Raw genomic sequence first — 23,832 nt, forward strand, 5'->3', positions numbered from 1 at the left:
GCTGGCTTGAGTTGAACAGTGCTTTTGTCAAATGAAAATACTCGGATTATTAGCTTTTAACCTATGAATATTTAATTTCATACACCAGCGCCTTTTCATATAATCTCTGGCAGTTTTAATTAGTCGACGGATAGTGAGACAGGTGTGCCACGGTATTGTTTTTTTCCAAGCTTAAAAGCTATTGATTTCGACGATTAAATTAAGTCACCTCGGAATCATACACATCTTATTCAAAGCGATCTAAAACTGAAAATTTTCCACCTCAATGAAGTTGATAAGCCAGGTATGTTCTTCTCAAAGTATCTTAACCTAAGCTGGACGACTATACTGACAATATAGATATATTTCCTTCCTGTTCCATCCGCCCGACACCTTCAAATATAAAATTTCAGATCAAATATTCAACTGTCAAAAAATATCACTGTTTGACCACTAATGGGACTTATCTTATTGGAATAATGTTGTTTTACTTCACATCTCTAGTTTTATTTCTGACGCTGAAGGACGGTTATTCGACAAGCTGCTGCTTCTGCTTGACTCTCAGTTGTCTGACATATTGATTAGAAGTCCCATGTTTAACTCCGACTGACAAATGTGAACTCTATGAGTTAGCTTTTGTTTCGCTAGGAAAATAAAGTGTATTCACCGTGATCGGCCATTTTTTGTCTGGCATTTGAGAAAAAACGCCTCAAAACGGTATGCCTATTCCATTTCGCGGTTAATTTGTCCAAACATCGACCATTACAGTTAAGAATCGAAATTAACCTCCAGTGAATCGGTAAAGTTATGAATTCGTAAACGCATTCGGGACATCTTGAGATTCGTATTAATATTCAAATCAGTCCTGTCAAGGGAAAATGCCGTTCGTACGAAATAGGGTTAAAAATCCAAAAATAGTGTTTTTTGAAAATTTATTTCTTTTATGGTTTAAAACAGCTGTTCCACCCACGATTTACATGGCATTTGTTATAAAAGGAATAAAAAACAAAAACAAAGAAAAGATGCGTTAAAGCTAAAGAAAAACGTCGAACGATCCATTCAAAAAAGTGATAGATGGTTCATATTCTTGTCCTTGTAAATGATTTGTTCTCCGGAATGATTTTATCGGTTAGGTTGTTCGTCAACTTAAATTTAAAGGTCTGCAATAACGTCGGGCCATCTTCTAAATTAATGCCGCAGATCAGTCAATTATCCGCAAATGTTGCGACTGCCGGTCCAGTGCGTTACATTAATTGTATCATGTTATGTTGAAAGCCTAGCAGTTTTCCATCGCTCCGGCAACAGAAACAAGTTTTAGACCTTCCCCATGAAATGCTCAACTTTTCGTCATCCTTTCTCTCGTGGAAGTGGGTCGGTCGGTCGCTTAAAAAACGAAAGAGAAGAAAAAAAAAAAGGCGAGTAAAGAAATGTTGAAAAATTAATAAACAAATAATTGCAAGGGAGCCTTGGCTATAAATATCTTCCTGCAAATGCCATTTTGGGCAGCTATCACTCTAAAAGGCGTTCGAAACCATTGTTTTGCGCCAACATTATCCGGGTATCCGGGCTTTTGAAGATGAGCACTTAAGGATAAAGCATTTTTGCCCAGAGGGGTCCCCTGGGCAAAAATACCTAACCTTTAAGTGCTCAAATGCCTCTCCTGAAGTACATATTTTCACCCTCAGTCAATAACTTTTCATGCTTCCGGACAGAGATGTACTAACGATACCTTCAAAAATGCTTTGAATCTCCGACTGAGTGAGCCATTTGTTCTCAAAGGCGAAATCTCGTCTTTTAAAAACCCCTCAATTCCCTCAAACTATGTGTACTTTGCAAGACCAACAGATAAATCTAGTTTAAAACACCCTTGCGGTATACCGGGGGATGTTGATTGAGGTAGATTGATTGATAGGCGCATTATGAGGGTGCTTTAGACGACATAGTCCCTTAATATAACAAAGGATATAAACTTGAAAACAGCCGAGAACAAGGAACAGGCATGGAATGAAGCCGAAACTTTTTTTATTACTATTGGCCAAATTGGGTCGGTCGGGCGATCAGAAATTCAATATTTGTTAAAAAACAAATGTTGATCTCATGTTGAACCGTGTGATGCTCCGCTGTCATACTGTATCCGCCAGGATTTGTTTTGTCACTACTATCAGAGAGCTTAAGTAGCATAGAAATTGCCGTTGTTTTGTTTTGCAAAGTTTTTCTCTAAGGTATACCTGAACTCAAATGATGAGACTGATGATGATAGAATTTCGAGCGTGAACTTCAGCTGAAACTTGAAAGAAAAATTTCAACACAGCTTTATGGTTAGCCTCTCACGTAGTCGTTTTTAGGGGACTCGTATTACCTCCTCCCCACATAGTGGGGAGGAGGTAATACGAGTCCCCTAAAAACGGCTGCGTGGGAGGCTATGGTGGGCCAGACCCAGGCCAGACCTACGACTGACTTGCAGTATGACTAGAAGCATATATGGTATAGTATAGATGTCATACCATTCTGATATGCTCACTCGCGGAGTGACCAGCAGCATACATGGGATACGTAAAAATAAATAAATAAATAAATGACAAAAACAAAAAATACATGGGATAGGTGAGGTTTCAACGCGTGAGCTATGCCATGCTGACGAGCCCTAAGAAGGGTGAAACAGCTATCCACGGCTAGTACTTTCTGACCACAGTGGTGCTGTGTTGAAGAGGTAAGCAGGGGCAATTTTGGCATATAATTCATATTTTTCTTTGAAACTACAACACAGGACATCGAATTTCGAAAATAAATAGAAAATCAGACGGATTTTGTTCAAATTAGTCCTAACTTACTCCACTGAATACGTATAACATAGGAATGGCCCTTTTTGGCGATAATATGTTCCTAGCTGATGTTAAGTTCCCATTCACATCCAACATTAAAGACAATGAAGACTATCAGGCCACTCCCTGTTCTCTCGTTGAGACCAGCAAGTCAAGGACCAAGGTGGGAACTGTACCACAGACTGAAATGGCACGTTCTAAACTTCAGTTCCCCGTTTTTACGTAGAAGATGGTTGCAGAAAAGTTACTAAATCAGTTTGTCTCGTAAAATTTTAGAGTGATTCAACACCAAATTACAGTAGTCCTATACGCACTTCACTCAGATTCCCTTTGAAATATTCATTTGTTCAACTTCATTCAAAACTGTCATGGTTCAAAATCTTATCACCTTAACTGAAACTTGCGACTGAGTTTGTTGATGATTTTCTCAAAGTGTGACCATTCAAATGAAAGCTACTGAGCAGTAATTTCCTGGAGTGCTGTTTATGATGCTGTACAAGGTGGTTCGAAGATTTCAGCCTGTGAATAATTTTCTAAATTGTGATCATTTAAAGACGCCACTAAACGAAATCTACTGGCTACTTTCGTGTGGTGATGTTTGTTATGCTGCGTAAAGTCTAGCCATTCAAACTGAATAGTTCTTCAGCAGTACTTGCATGTGGTATTTTCCAAAACAAAATTCACTCAGTTCCCTTCATCTGAGCACGGAAAGAGCCAGCTGAAAAAGCAAAATGACTTTTGAACACAGCTCAAAATCACCGTTTCATCAAGCACTCTTACTCATCTGTGCGAAAATCTTTTGTATATCATTCAGTCACATTGACTTAAAACAAACAAACAAACAAAACAAAGCAAGGTCTCAATGCAGAGGCAACTAACGGTTCGTTTCGCTGTAAATATCTCTTCAGAAAACCTTTTTATTGCCTCAAGAGTTCGGATTTAAATGTACTAAAACCGGACTAACGTTACTTTCAGTGAAATGTCACCTCGGTAAAAAAAATAGTTCCTTTCGTATTCGAAAGGACAAAACGGGTATTTTCGAGTGCGAAATATTTCGGACAACCACGTAATACAGCTCGTAAATTCGGGGGAGGGGTTTCTCTGTTCCCTAAAGTTTCTGCGATTAAAAATTCAGCAAAATTATCAAGAACAGATCAGATTGTATCCCGTTAAAGCGACGGTTTTTCGCGGACAGCAGCTTTTGAACATATGGTAATAAGGCCACTACACGTTCTTGACAAAGATCACGTTGTTACTCTATTGCAAAACAAAATATTTTCCATCTGAAGGCCAAGATGAAACGGAATATATGGCCACCTGTTCTCAGTAGATTATTCTCTTTTTTTCTTCTTCAATAAAACTGTTTTCCTCGCTGAAAGCGAAGAAAGTAACGTAGAACAATTATACCGGCATGAAACGGCATATAGGCCACGGCTATCGAAGGATGGCAAAATAAAAAGCGACCGATTTTTTTATTAACGAATTTTAGTTTTGGCATCTAAGATACCGGCGATTGGCATTGAGACTATCACCGAAAAGTTAGGAAGAGAAATAATAATCTAACGATGAATTCTGTTTTTCCATTCAAAATTGTTTTATCACGGGACTTCTGGTCAATCGGTAAAAAATATGTCATTGCATTTTCAAATAACAATCTTCTGAATCTTTCTGGTGTTTTCGGATAGTGATCCGACTTTATTTTGCCGATTCCTTTGATCTAAAAACAAATGTTCATGTTGAGTCCATTTGTCATTGTTGCAATATGCAAGTCACAATTCGCTGACGTCACTGCGGTTTGCTATTTGTATTTAATGTTTGTAAAAACTATGTACGTTATTATTCTCATCTCAAAATAAATTTTTCCCCCTTAATATCCTGCACGTGCTCTGAAACTATATCCCAATACAACCAGCTATTAAGTTGATTCAGCCCATTCATTCCAGCCCAGTCCCATAGCCATCAAGTTGAATCAGTCTTTTTAAACTAATATTATTTTTTTAATTTCTCAATTTTTTTTTTCTCAACGCAAATGGGAACTTTCTGTTTGAATACTTGTTTTGCATTGACAGCCCAGTACCTTGGCCATCATCAAAATGTACCACGTGTTTACATCACTTAGTCGGCCAAATATGCGCACAGTAATCGTAAAAAATCTAAAGCATGGAAACAACTTTAATTCATCGATTTCCTTCTTTTCTGTTGGGACCCAATGAGGGCGGTATATGTTTCTGTTATGGCTCATCAGATAAACAGGGAAGGTTTTATAAAAACAAAACAAAGCAAAAAAAGAAATGCCAAGTACAAGTAAATTGCGAAAAGAAGCCTTAGAGAATATAAATAATAATAATAATAATATAAAAAATAATGTTTTATAACCGACTTGTTTGTTGTTTCTTTTGCTGTCGGTGCAGGAAGCGGAGGGCGATTGTTTTTCTTGGATCTTACGTTTTAAACAGATTTCCTTTGTCTTTAATCGATTACAGTATATGAGATTTTGCGTCTAAAATATCAACTGAGATTAAAATAATTGGAAATACAGTGAGGCAAGTAAATAATAACTGGGAAAAATAATAAACTCTGGCTGGAAAACACTAATCAAAAATTGCCCTGCAAGCTCTTTCCTTAATCAAATGAAAATTATGAGCCAAGACAAAATAACAAAATGCAAATGATAACTATAAACATAACGGCAATATATAGGAGAGAAAAGCAAAGGCTGTTTGAGATCTGGTATCATAGGACGTTGTTTCAGTCACTACAAAAGGTAAACTTAAGAAGAGTTGCAAGGGTTTATATTTTATATCTGGAGATACGTTTTGGAAGACGAATGAACATATTCGGCGCAAGCCGTCTATACAATTTCTCTATCACGCCCGTTAGCGCAAGTGAAATTAAGCGGCAGTACCTTAAGTTTACACCTTTCCGAAATGTTGTCGACACACAGACCAGCCTGTAGTTTGCGCGATTCATGTAGGCTTATATGAAGAGCCTAGAGGCGCAAGTATATATGGGGCAGATTTGAGTACGAGTATGAGATTGAGTACGAGTTACGACTATCAAATTTCAAACAGTGACATCCCCAGAACTCTCGCTCCTTCCCATTGCTTACCAGCAGATAAAGAGACTCTAGATCACGGTGATATTCGATTATATCAGAACGGTTTTCCTTAAACCCGGCGAACTGGAAAGGTCCCCATTCATTACTTGGTTTTATGGCCTTAGCACGCAGTCCATATTTTGTACCTAGCTCACGTTTTATACCCAGTCCGTATAGCACGTGTTCTATAATGACCGAGAACTTTATATCGTTTCCAGATCGCACGTTCCCTTCACGCACCTACTGGGGCACGCAGGATTTGTAGATCAGTTTAGTAGCACGATATTACGCATGTGCGGCTATGATTAACAGGTGTGATGTAACATAGTGTAATCTACACCATTTGGACGTTGTGCACAACATCGTTTCCGAACACGCAAAATTTCTAAGCCAATATGATCCGCGTTCTTGTCATCCAATTCAGTCTTTTCCTATATCTTCAGCACTGGAGGTTTTTTGTGATAATTCATTCGCGGGAGGCATACATACATGGGCTTATTAAATAGAAAACTTTTATTTTGCAGTTTCTGTCGTTCTCCAAATTATATAATTCGCTGACAAAATTTTTTAAACGACTTGTAGATTAATTGAAGCGAGTTAATTACAGCCTTTATGTCTATTTTTGCTATTAAATTCGCTTTAGCCATACTAAAATTTGACAATTAATACAAGACAGAGAATCATACCGAAGACCTTATTTCATTTCCTTAGTAACAGCTGCTTGCAATATCCCCCGAATTGTCTATTCAAATTTGTAGCTTTCAAACATTGATTGAAATCTCTAGAATTAAAATTTTCTTTGCCAGTATAAATCCATTCCGAGTACAACAATCGAAGCTGACATGCTTATGTGCTGGATTACACTTTCGAAAGTAACGATTGGTTCGAAGCCATAAGTTGCACCATGTCAAACAGGTGAAAATTCTCATTAGCAAAAAGACAATTTGTTGTCTTTATTTCCTCCTTTCGATATTGAATAGCGTCTTAAATTTCATGTCGGACGCTGTTGAGCTTCATAAAATAATAAAATAATAGGTGCGGTTACACTACAGCCCTTCCCCAAAGCTCCCCTCGGGTAAATAGCTTGGGTTGGGTTTACTCTGGGTTTTGATCGATTTTATGCTTGCGGTTACACGCTGATAAATTGCCCGAGGGGAAGAGTAAAGCTTTACCCGATTTGGCGGGAAACATTGATAAATGCAAACATGGATGACACGAACCGTGAAATGTTTTCGGTAACTCTGCTGCTTTTATTACAACTTCCACTTCAAATAGGTTTAGTAGTTCAGCAAATTATAGTTTAAGAAGAGAACGTCGACGCCGACAGAGATTGCACTTTTTACTTTTTTATTTAAGAAGACGTCGAATCGTCGTTAGCCAACGTATACGAGCTTAGGCGTTTCCGCGACCACAAAATTGGTTTCAGCGACTTTTGAACGAAAGGAATCTGGACCACTGGTGGAAAGAGAACTTTCGCGTGTCTCGAGGCACTTTTGAATTTATCTGCTAGCTTGTAGGCCCAAACCTGGAACGTCAAAACACCAGGATACGAGAGGCTTTTCCCGTCGACAAGCGAGTAGCTGTTAGTTTATGGCGTTTAGCAACCGGTGAATGCTACCGGTCATGTGGATTATTGATGGGACTAGCGAAACCTACAGCAATTAAATGCTGCCATGAATTTGTACAAGAAATCTGTAGCTTAAAGTAAGTTCCCTTCTATACTTCTACATTTGAAACACATTTAAACGTATAAAAATTACTTACAGAAACGATTGAAAACCAACCGCAGTAGCGAGTAGGATTTGGCGCACAGCACGTAAACAACACGTGATTTCTAGTGTTTCGTACATTTCACTTTCTCGTGATTGGTTGAGCCGCTTTGGGTTGTCCTTAACACATAGACCTTACCTCTGGAACTGTCATGGGAAATTCTTTTGTTCTTTTTGACGTATCCATGGAAATTTCCCCAAGGAAATTTCACTCTGGGAATGTCGGTTACACACAAAAAGTTGCTTCCCCGTGGGCAAGAGCGATTTACCCAAGGGTAAAATGGCCAGTGTAACCGCACCTAATATTTGATGCCGTAAACACTGGCGAAATCTATATACCTTTAAGCTACGATAACAGAACATTTTCAACCGAGAAATTGACCATTCGCAGAAGCAACTGTTCTTAAAAGTGTATTTTCCAATAACCACAAAGTAACAAGGAAACCGTACTTGTTGGAGGACGCGTGATGAAGTACCCAGCCGCGCAAGTTTGTGTGGGACATTATCGGCAAGGCATGGTCGATAGATTAGGGATTCTTTTTTATGCCTGACACTTACTGACCAAAACGGGGAAAAGGGCGAGTAAATTCTGTCCGAAATTAGCCGTTGCAGAGAGATTCTTCAGTTTCTGATCCAGTAATCTCGTTACCGGATTACAACTTTATCTCGTTTCCAAATCACGCGTTTTCTTCACGCGCCCACTGGTCACAGAGAACGCGGGCTCTGTGGATATTATGTTATTGGGGAGATCATTAACACGACAGTGCGCATGTGCAGCTTTTGGCAGGTGTGATGCAAAACAATGTACTCGAATTGCATGAATTCTAAACCATTTGGTCGTTGTGCAAAACATTGCCTCCCAGGATGGAAAATTCTCGAGCCTCTATGAATTGAGTGTTTGTAATCTAGTTCAGTCCGCTTTCCCTATCTTCAACACTGGAGGTTCTTTGTCATAACTTATTCATGAACTTATTAAATTGAAAACTATTGTTTTCCAGTTTCCATCATTCCTCGAGTTATCTTATTTGCTGACAAAATTGTAAGATGACCTGTGGATTAATTTGATCGAGTCGCTTCAAATCGCAGCCCTTTTTATGGTTTATTTTTACTATTAAATTCGCTTCCTACCGGTTTGTAGATTAAAAATTTGACACCACGAGTCAGAGAAACATACTCACAAGCTTATTTCATTTTCTCTGTAACAGCTGCATGTAACTTCTCCTGAATTGCCAATTCAAATTTGTAGCTTTGAGACTTTGATTGACGTCTCTAGAATTAAAATTTGTTTTGCTGTAAATCCATTTAGAATACGCAAATCGAAGCTGATATACTCCCTGATATGCTTATGGTTATGTCGCATTACACCTGCAAAAACAACAATTGGTTTGAAACTAGAAGAAACATAAACGGAAAAAAGTGATATTTCTCATTAGAAAAAAACAATTCTGATTATTTCTTTCTTTTCCATATTGGCTAGCTCGTTAAATGCCATGTCGAACGCAGTTGACCTTCATAGAGCACAAAAATAATGTTTGGTGCCGTAAACAATAGCGACATTTATAGGGCCTGTAATCTCCCAAAACAAAAACTCTATTAAGTAAGCCGTCGATGTAAATCTTCATTTCCAGCCGATTATGAAACCATTCGCAGAAGCATCTAATTTGAGTTACGCAAATACGACGTGTGAAGTAACACGGGAAAGTCGAAGTTCTTCAGTAAATCAGCACTCGGCGTAGGTTTCACTGAGGTGAAATGCCAAAGGCTAGTCTCGTCACTCAGCTGCAACAGACGCATATGAAAGTTCGTTCACCGGGGTGACGTTGTATCAACGATCATTTCCTGCTTTCGCTAACCTTATCTTTCGTTTTCTTATTGCTGTCTAGCTACTATGGTGATAAGGATTAAATGGACACTGAATGGGGGAATTACCTATAGCACAATTATCCGAGGCGTCAACGTGTTTCGTGCCTGATAATTTGAAACAAGTAAACGGTCTGTTTGTTGTTGCACTTTATGGTGGTTTTCCTGCGGCTTCACGTCCGCTCCTAATGACAAAACATCTAATTATTGTGTGGATTTTTTGAATTACGCGGAAAAGAAGGCAAAACAAAAACTCTGTCCGCGGATGTGTCGACGCATTCACACAATAACACTACATTTCTATTTGTTGCTCAGCCCCACTGGAACAAAGCCAAAGTTCTGTGGCCAAGGGAGGGATTTTTAAGAGCCTGAAGCGAGGACCTACAGACACTGTTTTCTTACATCAGCAGTTTTGAAGGTAAGTAACCAACGATCACAAGCGATCACAGGAATATTATGTGCGTGTTGGTAGCCTACCCAAAAACAGGTAATCTATCACTACATACAATTGGGGACCTCCGTTCATAGTCTTCCTCCGAAAAAACTGCAGTGGTTCAAATAAGTTCATTCCTATAATTTCTTAACCTTTGTTTACATTAGCCTTTACCCAGCGTAGCTTCATATCGCAGTTTTTTTTTTTTTTTTTGGCGACAAGCAATGTTTAACTGTAAACGTTTGATAAGAAACAATAATTTCAGTATATACCGCGGTCTTGCAGCAGATTCGTTGAGCTTCGATACGGCAAAATTTTAAGTCATTTTTACTGGAAAATTATCAAATGCAAATACTAATATCGACTTATGTCTTGAGGAAGCTTCGGGGTACATTCTACTAATCAATGCAATTTTTAAGTGGTCCGAGTTGAACGGCTAAAGGAAGAAAACATTAAATGTAGTAACATCATAAGATTCCGTGATGTGTTTCTTGTTGACGAATGAAAAGGAATAAAATAGGATAATAAAGGGACAGGGTTTTAGAACTGTCTTTGTCCTAACGGAGAATGGAAGACTTTCTCACTGGCTCGAACGTTTGCATAACGCGTGGGTGATGTATGGCGCAAGACACCTGCAAGGTTTTTGAGACAATAATTATGGCAGAACAGAACTGAGGCTACCGTGAATTGGGCTCAACGACGCAAAAGCAATTATAGACCCAACAATTTATTTCCCACCCTAAAAAAAGCAACATTGAAAGCGCTGTACTTTCTCGCAATTAAAAAAGATTTACCGACAGAAATAAAATATCTTTCAACTAAACAAAAGCCCCCGTCAACTCGTTCTTCACCGTCGCTCATGTTACTTCGGCAAATGCCAAATGAAAAGTGCTGTCGTAAAAGCGATATTTTTAGTGTCGTTCTCGCATTCAAAATATATATACCGAAAGAAATGAAATGACCATCGGTTGAAAAACACTGACACCCACAGAAACTCATTCTTCATCATCGCTCTCATGGTATACGTATGCAAATGCCAAAGACATCCAACTATTATTGTAAAAGCGATATTTTTAGTTTAAATCTTCTTTAAAGCATCCATGATCGACAATAAAAAAGTCGAAAAAAGAAAAGACAAAAAATAAATAAATACGTAAATAAAAGAGGAAAAAGAAAAGAAATAAGAAACAGATAAAACTCGTCAAGACTTAAATGCTTTAATGTTTGCTTCACAACTGCAGAGATCCCCGCCTTTCAAAACTTGGCTCGTGCATGGTTTTCGCAGTCCATAATGCGATTTCCCCTTTTACGCTATTTCAAATTAAGGATTTTAGGTCATTCTATTTCACTAATAGCTACAAACCGAAACCTTATTAGAAGTTACTTATTTGACAAATGATCTGTAAATGGAAAGTGCCCACAAAATCACGTCAAAGGCAAATCAAATGCAGGAGAAAATCGGAACTTGCACTCTGTTGATTCCGTACTGGAGCAATACGTGCTTCGAGTTTCAAGTTCATTAGAAAACCATTTTGAACACTGTCAATCCGTGTGGGCCGCCTCCTCTTCACACCCACCTCAGAAGATGGCAGCCACTTATGACAAGCACCTTTATTTTTAGAATGTTTTAATTTTAAGGTTCCTGTGTTTTTTTCTTCTCAACACAAAGCTCGTTGTTCCAACATTCATTAAAATCAGGAAAACTTGTTTTTAATTCCGTGGGTTAGACAAAGCAATATTTCAATTATTTGAACGCGCCTGCACGAACCAAAATTGGTCAGAGCCTCTTTAATAACCCTTAAGGCCCTAATAGTGATCAGCGTATAATTTCTCTCTACAACATCACTTCTTGGTCAAGGATACAGCTCATGAGAATAAATGGAATGAAATCTATTGGGAACAGTGAGTGAAAAGAAAATGCATTTTGATCTTGGCGCAGTAAGTCAGCTATTAGGGAGTTTAAGAAGCTACAACGAGAACGTCACAAAACAATAGGATATAATGAGAAAAACAAAGGCCCTGCACGTGCGTTATGAATTTCGGTACATTTCTCCACCTTGCTTGGCCAAACAACAACGTGAAATAACCAAATTCAAAGTTTTGTGGAGAACGTGAGCACATGACGGTAAATTTTTCAATTTCTGTCTCAACTTGAACGCCGTTTCCACCTGCTCTGTTACTGGATAGTTCGGCCACATTGTACAAGTTGAACGAATTGGAATAATCGCGAAGTAGTACAAGTAATGCGAACTTATATTTTCAAGCGACGTTTTCGTTTTGATTTCTTAAAGTCCCTTTTTTTAGCAAAAGTAGAAGAAACATTAGAATCAAAGGCAGACAAAGAATAATGGTTCGGTTTTGTTTAGAATTCCGTGCTAGTTTTGTTGAAGTAAAAAATATAATAAGGTCGTACTTGACATCTGCCGTAATGCAATATGCTTACATCGTCGAAAAAGGTGAGAGCGAGCGAACTCGGACTCTCTTAAATCAGGCTAAGGTTGAAAATTAAAACTAAACCCATCGTTATTTAAAGGTGCTGTGTCGTGTTAGGTTTTGCGGTTTTTTTTTTTTTTTTGGCTCAAAACGTAACCATGTTAAAACCAAAATTGTGTTTCTTTTAATTTCCTCTTACAGAAATGCTTCCAGAACACATAGGGCAGAATATCAAGGATTTTCTCAAAGGGAAAACAAACCGTGATAAATTTTTAGCGATTCAGTTCGTCGAGACACAAAGGAAAAACTTGGAACAATCGCCATGTTTGTTTTTTCAAGTTACAATCCATTTCTATCCTGGCCAACCGTAAGGAAAGGCACTTATTTACAAGTGTCTTCTGCATGTGTAAGAGTTAAAATTTGCATGGACCTCTCTTAACAAAAGTGTTTGCATCCGAGTGCCAATCTTCTGCTTCGTGCAGGAACAGCAGGACAATTGAACATTATTGATCAACAATGTTTCGTGCAGGAACAGCAGGACAATTGAACATTATTGATCAACAATGTATGCGAGGATCGAGCTTTTAAAGGTTAAAGTTTTTCAGACGCTGGGAGGTACCTTGTTTACATCTAAAATTCCTTGGAGTACTTCCATTTCCTCGCCAGCTTATCTCTCTTAAAGGGTAAGCGTTCCGCCAAAACAACGAAGGTGCGCTTACAAAATGTTTGTGTTATATAGCCAACTGCCATCAAGTACACGTCTAAATTTTCAAGGAAAGATTGCAAAGATGAAAACAGAGCAAGTTGGAAATGGATTGCCACATACAGTTCACCAAGTTTGATCTCTAGACGGTCAAAATGTCATTTTGATGGAACTTGCAGTTTTTCAAGCCATCATTTTCTCGCTTTAACTTGTATTTTTGTTTTCATAACATTTTGGCAACTTTTCCTTCCTAATGTAAAGACAGTAAAGCAAGCTGCTAAGCGTACTTAAAAGAAGCCGTGATATGTAAGCCTTGGCAGTGTCCCTTTAACACATTTTTTAATTGTTTTGCACAGTTATGAACGACAAGGGAAGTGAAGCTCTGTTTCAAGCCAGCTCGACTTGCAAACTCCGTCTGGTGCGCATGCTTGTGGAAGGAGGGACATCGGTGAACGTACGAAATGAACACCTGGAGACACCGCTAATTCTCTGCTGCCAGTCCATGACGGATATGGAGGAAAAGCGACGGGTTGTGAACTACCTACTTGGAAAAAAGGCCAAGGTAAACTTACAAGATATCAACGGACGAACCGCTCTTATTCACGCTTCCCTTTCAAACTCTGGAAAAGAAATCATCAAAGCATTGCTGGACGCCAAGTCGAATCCATGGGTACAGGATAACAACAAAAATAATGTGTTTGACTACGTGATAAACGCAGGAGATCTGGAGACTACGAGGCTTCTGATAAACGCTTGCCGCGATAGCATGGTTACAGATGAGCGGGACAACGGTCAGATGGAACATCTCGAGGAATGCCTGGCTACTATCCAGGACATGCGTAAGGTATCCTGGCCCTTAATGGGGCCCAGACTCCGAAGAAAATACACGCATATGTACGCTGCTGAGAAAGAGGAACCCGCAATCTCGTGCAGTAACATGCTTGGCTCTGATCTGGGGGTAGACAACCTCAGCAAATCGCCACAACCCGAACGCCGGAGAAAAAGATCTGTATGCCATTTTGATCCTCTAGATATCCAAGAGATATTAAACTGCGACGAAGAGACTGAAACAAATACAAGCAATAAAGAAAACAAGTCTGACGATGGCAAAATGGCGCAGAGAAAAACTTCCGCTCGCTCTTTGTCCGAAGAAGAGAGGTTTAGTTTTCAAATCTTTGATAGTGAGCTGAATGCACCAAGTGGAGAGTCGCCTGGGTTAGAGCAGCTTTTGAAGTTACAGGACTCGTTTTCCTCCTCTGTTGATTCAAATGAGTTTCCCGGCACTGCAAAGGATTCAATGGACGACATAACTCGCTTTCCTTTTGTGGATCAACAAGATTGCCAGGACACAAACTCAGTCAAAGAAAACAAAAATATCATAAAGGTCAATGAGATAGAAGACAAGGGAAACAAGAGTGAAAATGGAAGTTCATATTCAAGTGACGAGGGACAGGAAGTTGAAAACAATGTTTTCAAAACGGACGAAAATATAACCGAGAAAAAAACCAATGAGAGAGAGCGATTATTTATGATTCGAAATCAAACTTGCAAAGCGGATTCGGAATTTGCAACCAAAATGCAAATAAATGCGACTCCGACTGACCCCAGTAAAACAGGTTTGGAAAACCTGGAGAGCGGGTCAAACCCGTACACATCTCGTGTCACCAGTCACCGTTCCTCGCCCGTGGGAAGTCCCCTGTCATCTCCGCGAGTTACTCACCGCCAAGTCCTCGGGACGGGAATGTTAAGCCCTCGGACTTCGCCAGTAACTGTTCCGTCCGAGAAAAATGGACGAGACGCATCCATTGTCCGAAGATATACCTTGTCTGCAATGGACATGGGAAAGCTTCACAGCACAGGTGTAGCCAAGACCCTCTTGGTGCCCCAGGTGCACTCTACGGCTGTGGAACCGGTTAACAAGCGAAGGGGGTCAGCGACGTTTGAATCCACAACCAGAGATGGTCCTGAGGGGAAATCCACCCCACCCGGGCTGAGGAAAAGCAAAAGTGACATGACAGACTGGAAATCCATCTCACGAAACCTTCAAGGGAAAGAAATCATAGAATTTGCACTGACAAACGGTCAAAGTGCCCCGCAGATTACTGACAAAGCAAACGAAATTGCACAGTTTCAGTTGCCTAGTATATCTTCTTCGAAGCAAGGTAGGCGCTCGCCGAAAGAATTCGTCTATCCAATCTCGGTAACGACTTCAGCCGTGGAGAATAAACAATCCAACGCAGAACAAAGGGTGGAGATGGCCACCCTTCTTTGTAGAAAAATCCTCGACAATGAAAAGCGCTTAACAAGCCAAAGTCGAACTTCCCACTCATCATCACAAAAAGAGCCAGTCAGCCCAAACAACATCGCTGACAAGAGCGATGTCGTATCTATATCAACAATTGCAGAATTCTCTTCGAAGAGACTGGATAAGATACCAGGAGATGTCCTTCCAGATCTTCTTTTGAACTGCCCTCATCAAGAGGGCCATTTCTCGAGGCAGGGCGTGGTGAGCCCCCATAATTTCAACTCTAAAACTTTCAAAGACACCACAATCTCAATCTCAAACTCAACAGAGGAACGTGATGCTGCAGGCCAATCTTACGGCGAACGAACGAGCCCCAGGCTTCGACAGAGGACTCTTCTACCACCGCTGCATATTACCAACAGGAGATCGCCGACTCATGAAATAGAAGATGGCTATTTCTCGGGCACACCTTCTCCTGCAGATGTGGAAAGCCCGCGAAGAAAATACAGTAATGAACAACTGCGCTACTCATTTAAACCGATTTCTCCCAGATCACCCATTCCCTCACCAAAAGTATTCGCCTTACAATCGGGAAAACCCCCTTCGTCTCGTTAGAGAAACTATGAATTCTAGAGTCTGATTATAAAGGGAACAGGAAGAAAATACAGTTGTAATCACGAGTCCCTGTTGAATAATGAAAATTTAAACTGAAATCTGCATCCCCACCCCGACCGTCATCATTCCCTTTTCAAAGGTGTTTGTTTTCAAATTTAAGCAGACTCGCATTTTACCTCGTTAGAGAAGCAGGAAATTAAAATAATACAGAGAAAAATAACAATACTTGATTTTGATTACTCAAACAACGTTGAATCATTAATAGTTCAGAAGAAGAATAAAGGGACATAATAAAATATATTTAAGCTCATTGTTATGATCAGTGTGCAGAACTTGCCGCGATCATTGCGTCAATTCGCGTTACGTGAAATTTCCATTAAGCTTCCGGTGGCGTAATTTTTTGGGGACCCACCTTAAGAGGAGCAGGATCGGAGAGCACTTATTTCGGGTCAAGAATTTTGAACGAAACTTGAAATGATTTTCTTTCACCACAATATCAACACCTCAATCCACATTTTAATTCTTACCGCTCACAAAGAAGTGGGAAGGGGAGCTTAATAGAAAGAGTGTTGTTGCTACAAAATCAAACACCCAAAGGGTGAGGGGTTAGAGAGGGGCTTTACTGTAATGCGTCTCGTTTGTAGACGGATGTAGCTCAATTTGGAGCAAATCCAGTGAAGAATAAGGAACAAAAAGCAAAAACGTTGTGATCTGTTTTTCGCAAAGTCAAAGTAGATAGCATTTACCCAGTCGCTTCGTGAAATTTGAAAACTACTAGTTTGGATATTACCGATAACAGTAGCAAGAAGGATGCTCCAGTCTCTCACACTCTCACTTCCAATAACTCTTTAATTATTCTGGTCACTTCTTTAATTTTTCTAGACTATACCCCCCCCCCCCTCCCGTAGCAGACCAAGTCCCTAACCCCCCTTTTAATCTAAAACTATGCACGTTGTCTTGAACGACTTCGACTTATCAAACTCTACACAGAAAGAACGTCGAAGACGTTTTTGTAGTTTACCATGAATATTTTAAATTTACTGACATGTGCTGAGCGATAATTCTTGGGTAATGTAGCAACTCTCATAAGGTCTCACGTGATTGGCTTGTAACCCTTCTAGAAAACAATACAACAATACCCCTTACAAGAGCTGCTACACTACTGGAATTATTTGCTTCTAATATTGGATATGAACAAGCCCACAGATGATACACTTCATAGTGTTGGCAGTGGCCTTAACGATATCAGTCGAGACAAAAGAATAATGTTTCGGATTTCTTCGAAATAAATTTCAATCATGTGAGAAAAATAAATTTCATGGTACAGTGTGATGGTGTGCATCATAGAGAGAAAAGCAATGGGACTAAAACTCACTGGAATCGCGCTAAATGGCCCCAAAAACCATATAAGAGAAAGAACAATAGACAAGGGAGTTTAGGTAGGGATTTTCTTATTGTAAACTTGTTGGTATTTTTAAATTGAAGTAGCAATCGTTTTTTCCCATACAAATCTTTATAATTTCGCCGTTACGCAATGGTCGCCGTGATGCTCAATTTACATCACTCACGCAAAGGTCACGGTCTATAGCCCTCATAGAGCTTGGGGTGCCTGTGGTATCTACTGTGTGAGAGTTGACGTTTGAACCCCTCCAATCGAAAATTCTTGGATCGGTCCCCTTGACAACGTTCACATCATAAAGCTTGTAGCTTTCATTAAAATCAATCAAAGACGTCTGGTTTGTTCAAAAACTTCTCCTCACCAGATGTTCAAAGCTGTTTCTCGTAAACACAAATTCTGTACTGTATCTGATTTTCTTCTATTACTCCTTGAGGCACTTCACTTGGGGTACTGAAACGGAAATATAGAGTAAAAGAGTCTCAAAACTCTTATGAAACTCTCTGTCTTAAAGAATCAGATCCACCCAGTTTGCAACGCGCGACTTCTGTAATTTTTTTTCATCCAGGAGAGTCTTCTGCTTCTCCCATTTTTCGGCATCAGGTTTGATGTTCGCGTGTGTGATTAGTTAAAAGATCCTAGCTACCCACTGTGGTTTGCGCGCCTCGACAACGGTCTCCTGGGTACCAGAGGTCTTTTCTCGCGCCCCGCAAGAACTCGGGATCGGTCGGTCGGAGGCTGATTGCTGTCGACTGAAGGCCGAGCGCACAAGAAAAGCCTCTGGCACCCAATGGCAACCGGAATGGAACTGCGTCCAAAACCAAACTAGCTATAAAGACTCATAAAATTGCAGTCAAATTTCAGCCTGGGTGGAAAGGTAAACTGGTTATATTATTGAAAGAATCACCGCAAAGGTACAGAACAGGACTTGAAGGTGCCAAAAATAATTTTTTCAGTCCCGACTGGCAGGCAAATAAGCGTTTATCACAAATTATGCGCTTTCTACATTAATACCTCATCAAATCCCATAATTTTACAAATCAGATTAATTATTTAAGCCTGGAATGAAACTGAGCATGCACGTACATGTAAAAGGTAAAAAAAAAACAACACCTGCCAATTTTGAATTTTTGCATTTTAATTTTTTTTCCGTTATGAATAAGCCATGCTCTTCCCTTTGAGTTCACTAACAGGTGCAACATTAACACAATACCGTCGAGATTGTGCTATTCCAGAAAACGGATTAGTCACTAAAGAACGTGATCACCTTTTCGTTATATAGCGTATTTTTCATAAATTATTGGTGTTTAACAGTACTAAGAGGGTATACTATACCTTATAATTTTATACGTGGTCTTGTCAAATATGGGGAAGAATGTGTCTGCTTCAAATTCCTTGTTTATTTCCGTTAAATAAATTCTGTAGCAGTAGGAAGACTCGATTGCCTCCTAAAATAACAAAACATTACATGCATCTTAGTTTTTGTTGTAGAAGGGAGGTTTGTGTCCCTTATGATCCCCAAAGCAGTGCTGGTGTGAACTTTGTTTGCAGTAGCCTGTCTAACCATGGCAGTTTGAACAATGTTCAGTGGGAGTGGGATCAGACAGAACAACACTCTGATCCCCCAGAATGGCAGACTATGCACTGGTTTTCACGTCAAACTTGAGTGATATGACATAACTATTTTATTTTCCGGTATGTTTGTTTGTTTATTTGTTTGTTTTCATTTAAAGTTTTGTTTGTTTGTTTCTTGATTTATTTTTCATTTTTTGACAGTATCTTTCTTAATCAGATAAATAACCACATTGCGCTATTATAACACTATATTTTTCATGGAAATGAAGCTTGATGTTATTACTGTGTCCGCCTACCGTCCTTCAAAACCTGAGAAACCGTTACTCTTTGCGTAAACAACTCACGAGAGATGCTGTAGGGGGTTTAAGTAATATATCACACACGAGAAAGCGTGTTTCATCGGATATCCAAACACCGAGAAGTAGGTTGAAAAAACAAGGCGCAGCCGAGTTTTTTTAAACGACTTCGAGGTGTTTGGATATCTGATGAAACACACTTTCGAGTGTTTGATATGGCTTCTCAGATGAGCAATAATTCTTGGAGAAATTCAAGGCTAAAGTTGGCAAAATTTTATGGTAATTAGGATCACATATCCAAACCACGGTCACAGTGGTGATTTTCTTTGTTTTCTTTTGATGAATTATTAATGAGTTTGAGAAGTACTGAAGGATTATCTGTGAGGGACCTGAGCCGGGAATATCCCACATATACGCTCTCTCAGCACTGCGCCCGAAAGTGTATCCAGAGGGGAATATCTCGCATGGGACAGGTCAATTACAAGCTTATTTTTCTGGCCTCGTGAGGTTCCTTATTCAAAAGAAATATTTGTTCTCTCATGAATACATGATGTGATGAATTGTACCTGTACGACACCTGAGAACAAGATAACATGTTTCTCTATCTGTTGCAAATTTACATCATATACTTCGTTTCCGTTTTCATGGTCTTCTCATGCAACCCATAATTACACTTCAACATCTTCATAGCAACTCAAAATAAGCACTGTGTTCATTGCATAGCAGTGCATAGTATAGTGCATGGTGGGGCAGGGGTGGCGCAGTGGTGAGAGCACTCGCCTCCCACCAATGTAGCCTGGGTTTGATTCCCGGACTCGGTGTCATATGTGGGTTGAATTTGTTGTTGGTTCTCTTGCTCCAAGAATTTTTTTTTTCTGGGTACTCCGATTTTCCCCCCTCCTTAAAACTAACACTCTTTAATTTCAATTTGATCTGGAAAAGTGTCCCCAATTAGTGTTCTGTGCTAAACACATTGGCACTTGAATATAAAGTAAAAAGTGATTTGCGTAACATAGCAGCACATCCAGTTACCCTGTATACTTCAGTTCCACCAGCCACGAATATTCCCTCCACTGTGTCTGTAAAGGGTGGAGAAGATAGCATCTGCACAGCAGACAAGACACTGCTACAGACATGATGGGCAGCACCTGGGGGGCTCCTAAAAAAAGTAGATAATGCATTATAATTATGTAGATAATGTCTTTAGAATTGAAATGAAGGTTTGGTGGGGATGGCCCACAAAAATAGATAGCTCACAAGAAAAAATGTCCAGGGACTTAGGACTGGGGATAACAAAACCCTCTCTTCTTGATTCTTGTGTGTTTTATTTTAATCACTTCACACTACAAAATATCTCAGGCCCTGGAAAAAGCTTGACCACGGACAACAACCAATCTAAAAAGCATGAAACTGGAAATACAGGGGTTTCATTAAGATTTTGAACAAGCAGAAAGGAGATAAGTACATTTTATGGAAAAAGTTGGTTGAGATGTTAAAGGCAACAGGGCAAAGTTGTGATTACAGATGGTCATTTGCCTGGTACCCGATCCTTAATGAAACCCCAGAAATGATCATCGCTGTTGTTTCAATACATATGCAACTATTATTAAACATAAAACCAAATGAAACCAAATACAGTCAACTCTCTCATAGCGACCACTTCTCGTAAGCAACCACCTCCAGTAAGCGGCCACTTCGTAAACCGTTTTGTTTCTCAGTTAAATACCGTTTCAAGAGCTCTCTCATAAGCGACCACCACTCAAATTTCTTAAGGGACCGCGACCACTTTTTAGGCCAGAAATTACACATATTCTTTTGTTTTCTGTTTCCGGTAAGCGACCACCCAACATAATCACGTATGATCACTTGTAAATCATTACTCAGAAGTGACAAAAGTTCAACTTTGATGAAGCTTCCCCCGACTGCTGACAGATAACGACAGTTTACAGAAAGAGAAGATGGCTATAATTAGATCTGTAGGTAAACGGGAATTGTTACAGTGATTTGTTCCAAAATGAACCATGAACCATATTATACAAAGTTTCATCAGAAGAATGAATATATGTGAAAAAATCAAATAAATTAGTTTCTATTTGCCTAATTTTAGCTTATAAGGTAATATTTTTGTGTAATTAATTAATCAATCCAATGTTGCGCTTAGTTTGTTGATCTTTCCCGTAAGCAACCACCTCCCGTAAGTGACCACTTTGTCACGCACCAAGGGTGGTTGCTTACGAGAGAGTTGACTGTAATATAATATTATGGCAAATCATGTTACATGTACTTCCAGTTGAAGCCTTCTTTACCCTTTGACACTGGTACAATGCTGTGTCAGTAATTTCTTGTCAATTTTAGTAATTTGTAAAAATATTGGATTTTAGCTTTTACTTAGAAATTATAGTTGACTATTTCCCTCTTTCGGGAAGTGGTTTTAAATTACCTGCATTTGGCTTTGCTTCCTGAATAACAATGTACGTAAAGAATGAAATAAGCTACAGCTCCAGTTGTAAGTAAGTACTCAAAGCGAACCTGCTGCTGTTTGATCACTTGTAAGAAAGGATCAAAGAAGAATGCTGTCGTTGCAAGTAAGTCTGTACACTGTATAAGATACTATCATTCTGTTATTGCAAGTCATTTAACAAAATTTTCACCCTAAGAAACCCAGTCCAAGCAGAAATAGAGTTTTATACTCACTTCAGTGATTTGCTGATGACAATGTTAAGTCTCCCAGGTAGAGGCTGCTGAGAAGAGTCAAGAGATTCCCAAGTTCTTCTTCCCAATAATACAGCATTCCATTTACCTTTGAATGAAAAACACCAGAATTCATTATTCTCTACTATTTCTCATGTAATAAGTCAAACTAATTTGTGATATTAATTTTGAAGGGTTTTGGGCAAGACCAACTTACATGTATGTGACTTTTTTGTCTTAATTAAAATCGAAGTTGCTCCAGATATACTAATTCAGGTTGCTTTAATTACTACTTTATCCCACCTTTATCTTTCACCTCAGTTGTGATCCTCTTTAAAAACTCTAAGTCAGTCCTGTATATATGAGAACAAAATAAAAAGCAGTGTCAAGATTTGCCTCAAGTTCATGGTTGGTGGACCTGTACAATTATCTCAGCAGTGATATTGGTAGGCGCCACATCGCTAAAGGATAGGAAAAGGCTGGTATCACCCAACTATTAGATGAATCGTTTAGTCTTCCCCCTGAGGATCCATTTGAAGGGATTGAAGGTTCTATTGAGATCTCCTAGAAAGGACATGTAACGATACCCTTGATACTCGATAATGACTCGGAAGAACAAGAAGACTTTTTTTATTACCTTACTGTAAGACTGACTTTTAGAGGAAAACAGCTGCCGCTACGGGACAGCATATTGGTTTTGTTTCGCTTGTTGATTAACGTACAATTTTTGTAAAAAAGAAAAAATATAGTCACTTAATCGTGAATTTCGCGAAATTAAATTCCCTGCAAACACAATTTTTCTCCGCGATCGCGAAATTAAATACTTGCCAAATGTGCCGAGAAAATTTTCGCGAAATTTAAGTCCCGCGAAAATAAAGGAGAATAAGGTATGTACGTTTTTCGCAAAACGGACTTAACGCCGACAAGTTAAATCATCAAAATTTTAACCTAGTAAGATTTAGTCTTAGTTATTATGAATTTTTGTAGCAACACTAGTCGCCCATTGTATTAGCTTGCTATTTGGCAATTATCTTGATTAAAGAGTAAAGATTGTTTACCTGAGGGATGGCCACGGCAGTTTCCCGATCTTTCCAATTCCACGATTTAATGCCATAGCAGCCACACAACTGACACAGCGAAGACTCTTGTTCGTCATTTCGGTATCCATCAGCTATAAAAAAAAATGGCAAGACGGCCAATGTTCATCGTAGGGTTCTTGCTCCGAGATTCACAAATCCATCCGCCATTTTGAATTTCGTCCCCAAATATGACGTTACATAACGTACCTACCTCGGTAAAGGTGTTGCCGCTGGATGATAAACTACACGGGCGCGAAGGGCGCGAACACTGGAATTCTCTGAAAATTTATATGTGGAGTGCATAATGGGGTACGAGTCGACGTTATGTACTGCTACTGTGATTGGGCCCTTCAGCTGATGTCTTTCATTTTGCACGTTAAACAGGTTGAGCTCTGCTACTGGTTGTTATACAGAGTTGTGGTCTCAGTCACTCAGAAGCCTTTCAGAGAATCATGCCACATGCATGCTGGCACTAAGGGTGGGTGGGTTTGTTACATTCCCATGGGTTCTTTTACGTCTCCAAATTTAAGTAGGTACCGCCATTTCTACCTGGTCATCCATGCCACGTGAAGACCTAACCCTGTCAAAGCAAAGGCAGCACCTTCTCCACCGGCCGGACCAACACTCGACCTCCTACTCAGCAGTCTGGTGCTTAGGAAAAGCAAGCATCTGTTATCGAATCTGTCAGGACACGCTAAATCAATATGTACGGTTTGCGTAAATGGAAAGCGCGCGGCGTCGTGGTTCCTTGTCCTTGCATATAATTGTGGCTACCGTCATTCGATTTCAGTTGCAAGAAACAGTTTAGAAATACAGTAGTTTGGTAGGTTGTCCGTGGG

The 23,832-nt window shown here is 39.5% G+C and overlaps 2 protein-coding genes across 4 annotated transcripts; one reads left to right on the forward strand and one right to left on the reverse strand.

Annotated features, from left to right (window-relative positions):
- The first annotated feature begins 28 nt into the window (after window positions 1-28).
- On the forward strand, window positions 29-16,266 carry LOC146469993 (uncharacterized). Of its 3 annotated transcripts, none has more exons than XM_085122076.1 (3): window positions 29-283; window positions 9,843-9,945; window positions 13,453-16,266. In XM_085122076.1, exon 3 carries the CDS (start codon window positions 13,455-13,457, stop codon window positions 15,954-15,956), a length of 2,502 nt encoding a protein of 833 aa, XP_084978202.1. In that variant the 5' UTR covers window positions 29-283; window positions 9,843-9,945; window positions 13,453-13,454; the 3' UTR covers window positions 15,957-16,266. The 3 variants fall into 3 exon arrangements, 2 of the variants coding, with proteins under 2 accessions (XP_084978202.1, XP_084978203.1); XM_085122077.1 differs by lacking the exon at window positions 29-283 and adding an exon at window positions 8,938-9,652; XR_014867024.1 differs by lacking the exons at window positions 29-283; window positions 13,453-16,266 and adding an exon at window positions 12,595-13,442 and having other exon boundaries at window positions 8,877-9,945.
- Window positions 16,267-17,651: 1,385 nt separating this feature from the next.
- Window positions 17,652-23,166, reverse strand: LOC146469994 (dihydrofolate reductase-like). Its single transcript, XM_085121953.1, has 6 exons — window positions 22,973-23,166; window positions 22,218-22,267; window positions 21,918-22,023; window positions 20,256-20,382; window positions 18,688-18,800; window positions 17,652-17,805 (listed from the first exon to the last, which is right to left on the reverse strand). The coding sequence occupies exons 1-6, from the start codon at window positions 23,080-23,082 to the stop codon at window positions 17,724-17,726; spliced, it is 588 nt and encodes a 195-aa protein (XP_084978079.1). The 5' UTR covers window positions 23,083-23,166; the 3' UTR covers window positions 17,652-17,723.
- Window positions 23,167-23,832: the final 666 nt, after the last annotated feature.

The sequence above is a fragment of the Pavona decussata genome, unplaced genomic scaffold, assembly GCF_977016875.1.
Source record: "Pavona decussata unplaced genomic scaffold, jaPavDecu1.1 SCAFFOLD_114, whole genome shotgun sequence".
Classification (NCBI taxonomy): domain Eukaryota; kingdom Metazoa; phylum Cnidaria; class Anthozoa; order Scleractinia; family Agariciidae; genus Pavona; species Pavona decussata.

Bases quoted from the DNA above. Each gene is read 5' to 3' on its own strand.
- LOC146469993 (XM_085122076.1), top strand. From the start codon at position 13,455: ATGAACGACAAGGGAAGTGAAGCTCTGTTTCAAGCCAGCTCGACTTGC.
- LOC146469994 (XM_085121953.1), bottom strand. From the start codon at position 23,082: ATGGATACCGAAATGACGAACAAGAGTCTTCGCTGTGTCAGTTGTGTG. The intron at 22,268-22,972 runs GTAAACAATCTT...TCATATATACAG, and splicing joins CTGCCGTGGCCATCCCTCAG to GACTGACTTAGAGTTTTTAA. The intron at 22,024-22,217 runs GTGGGATAAAGT...TTTCATTCAAAG, and splicing joins AACTGAGGTGAAAGATAAAG to GTAAATGGAATGCTGTATTA.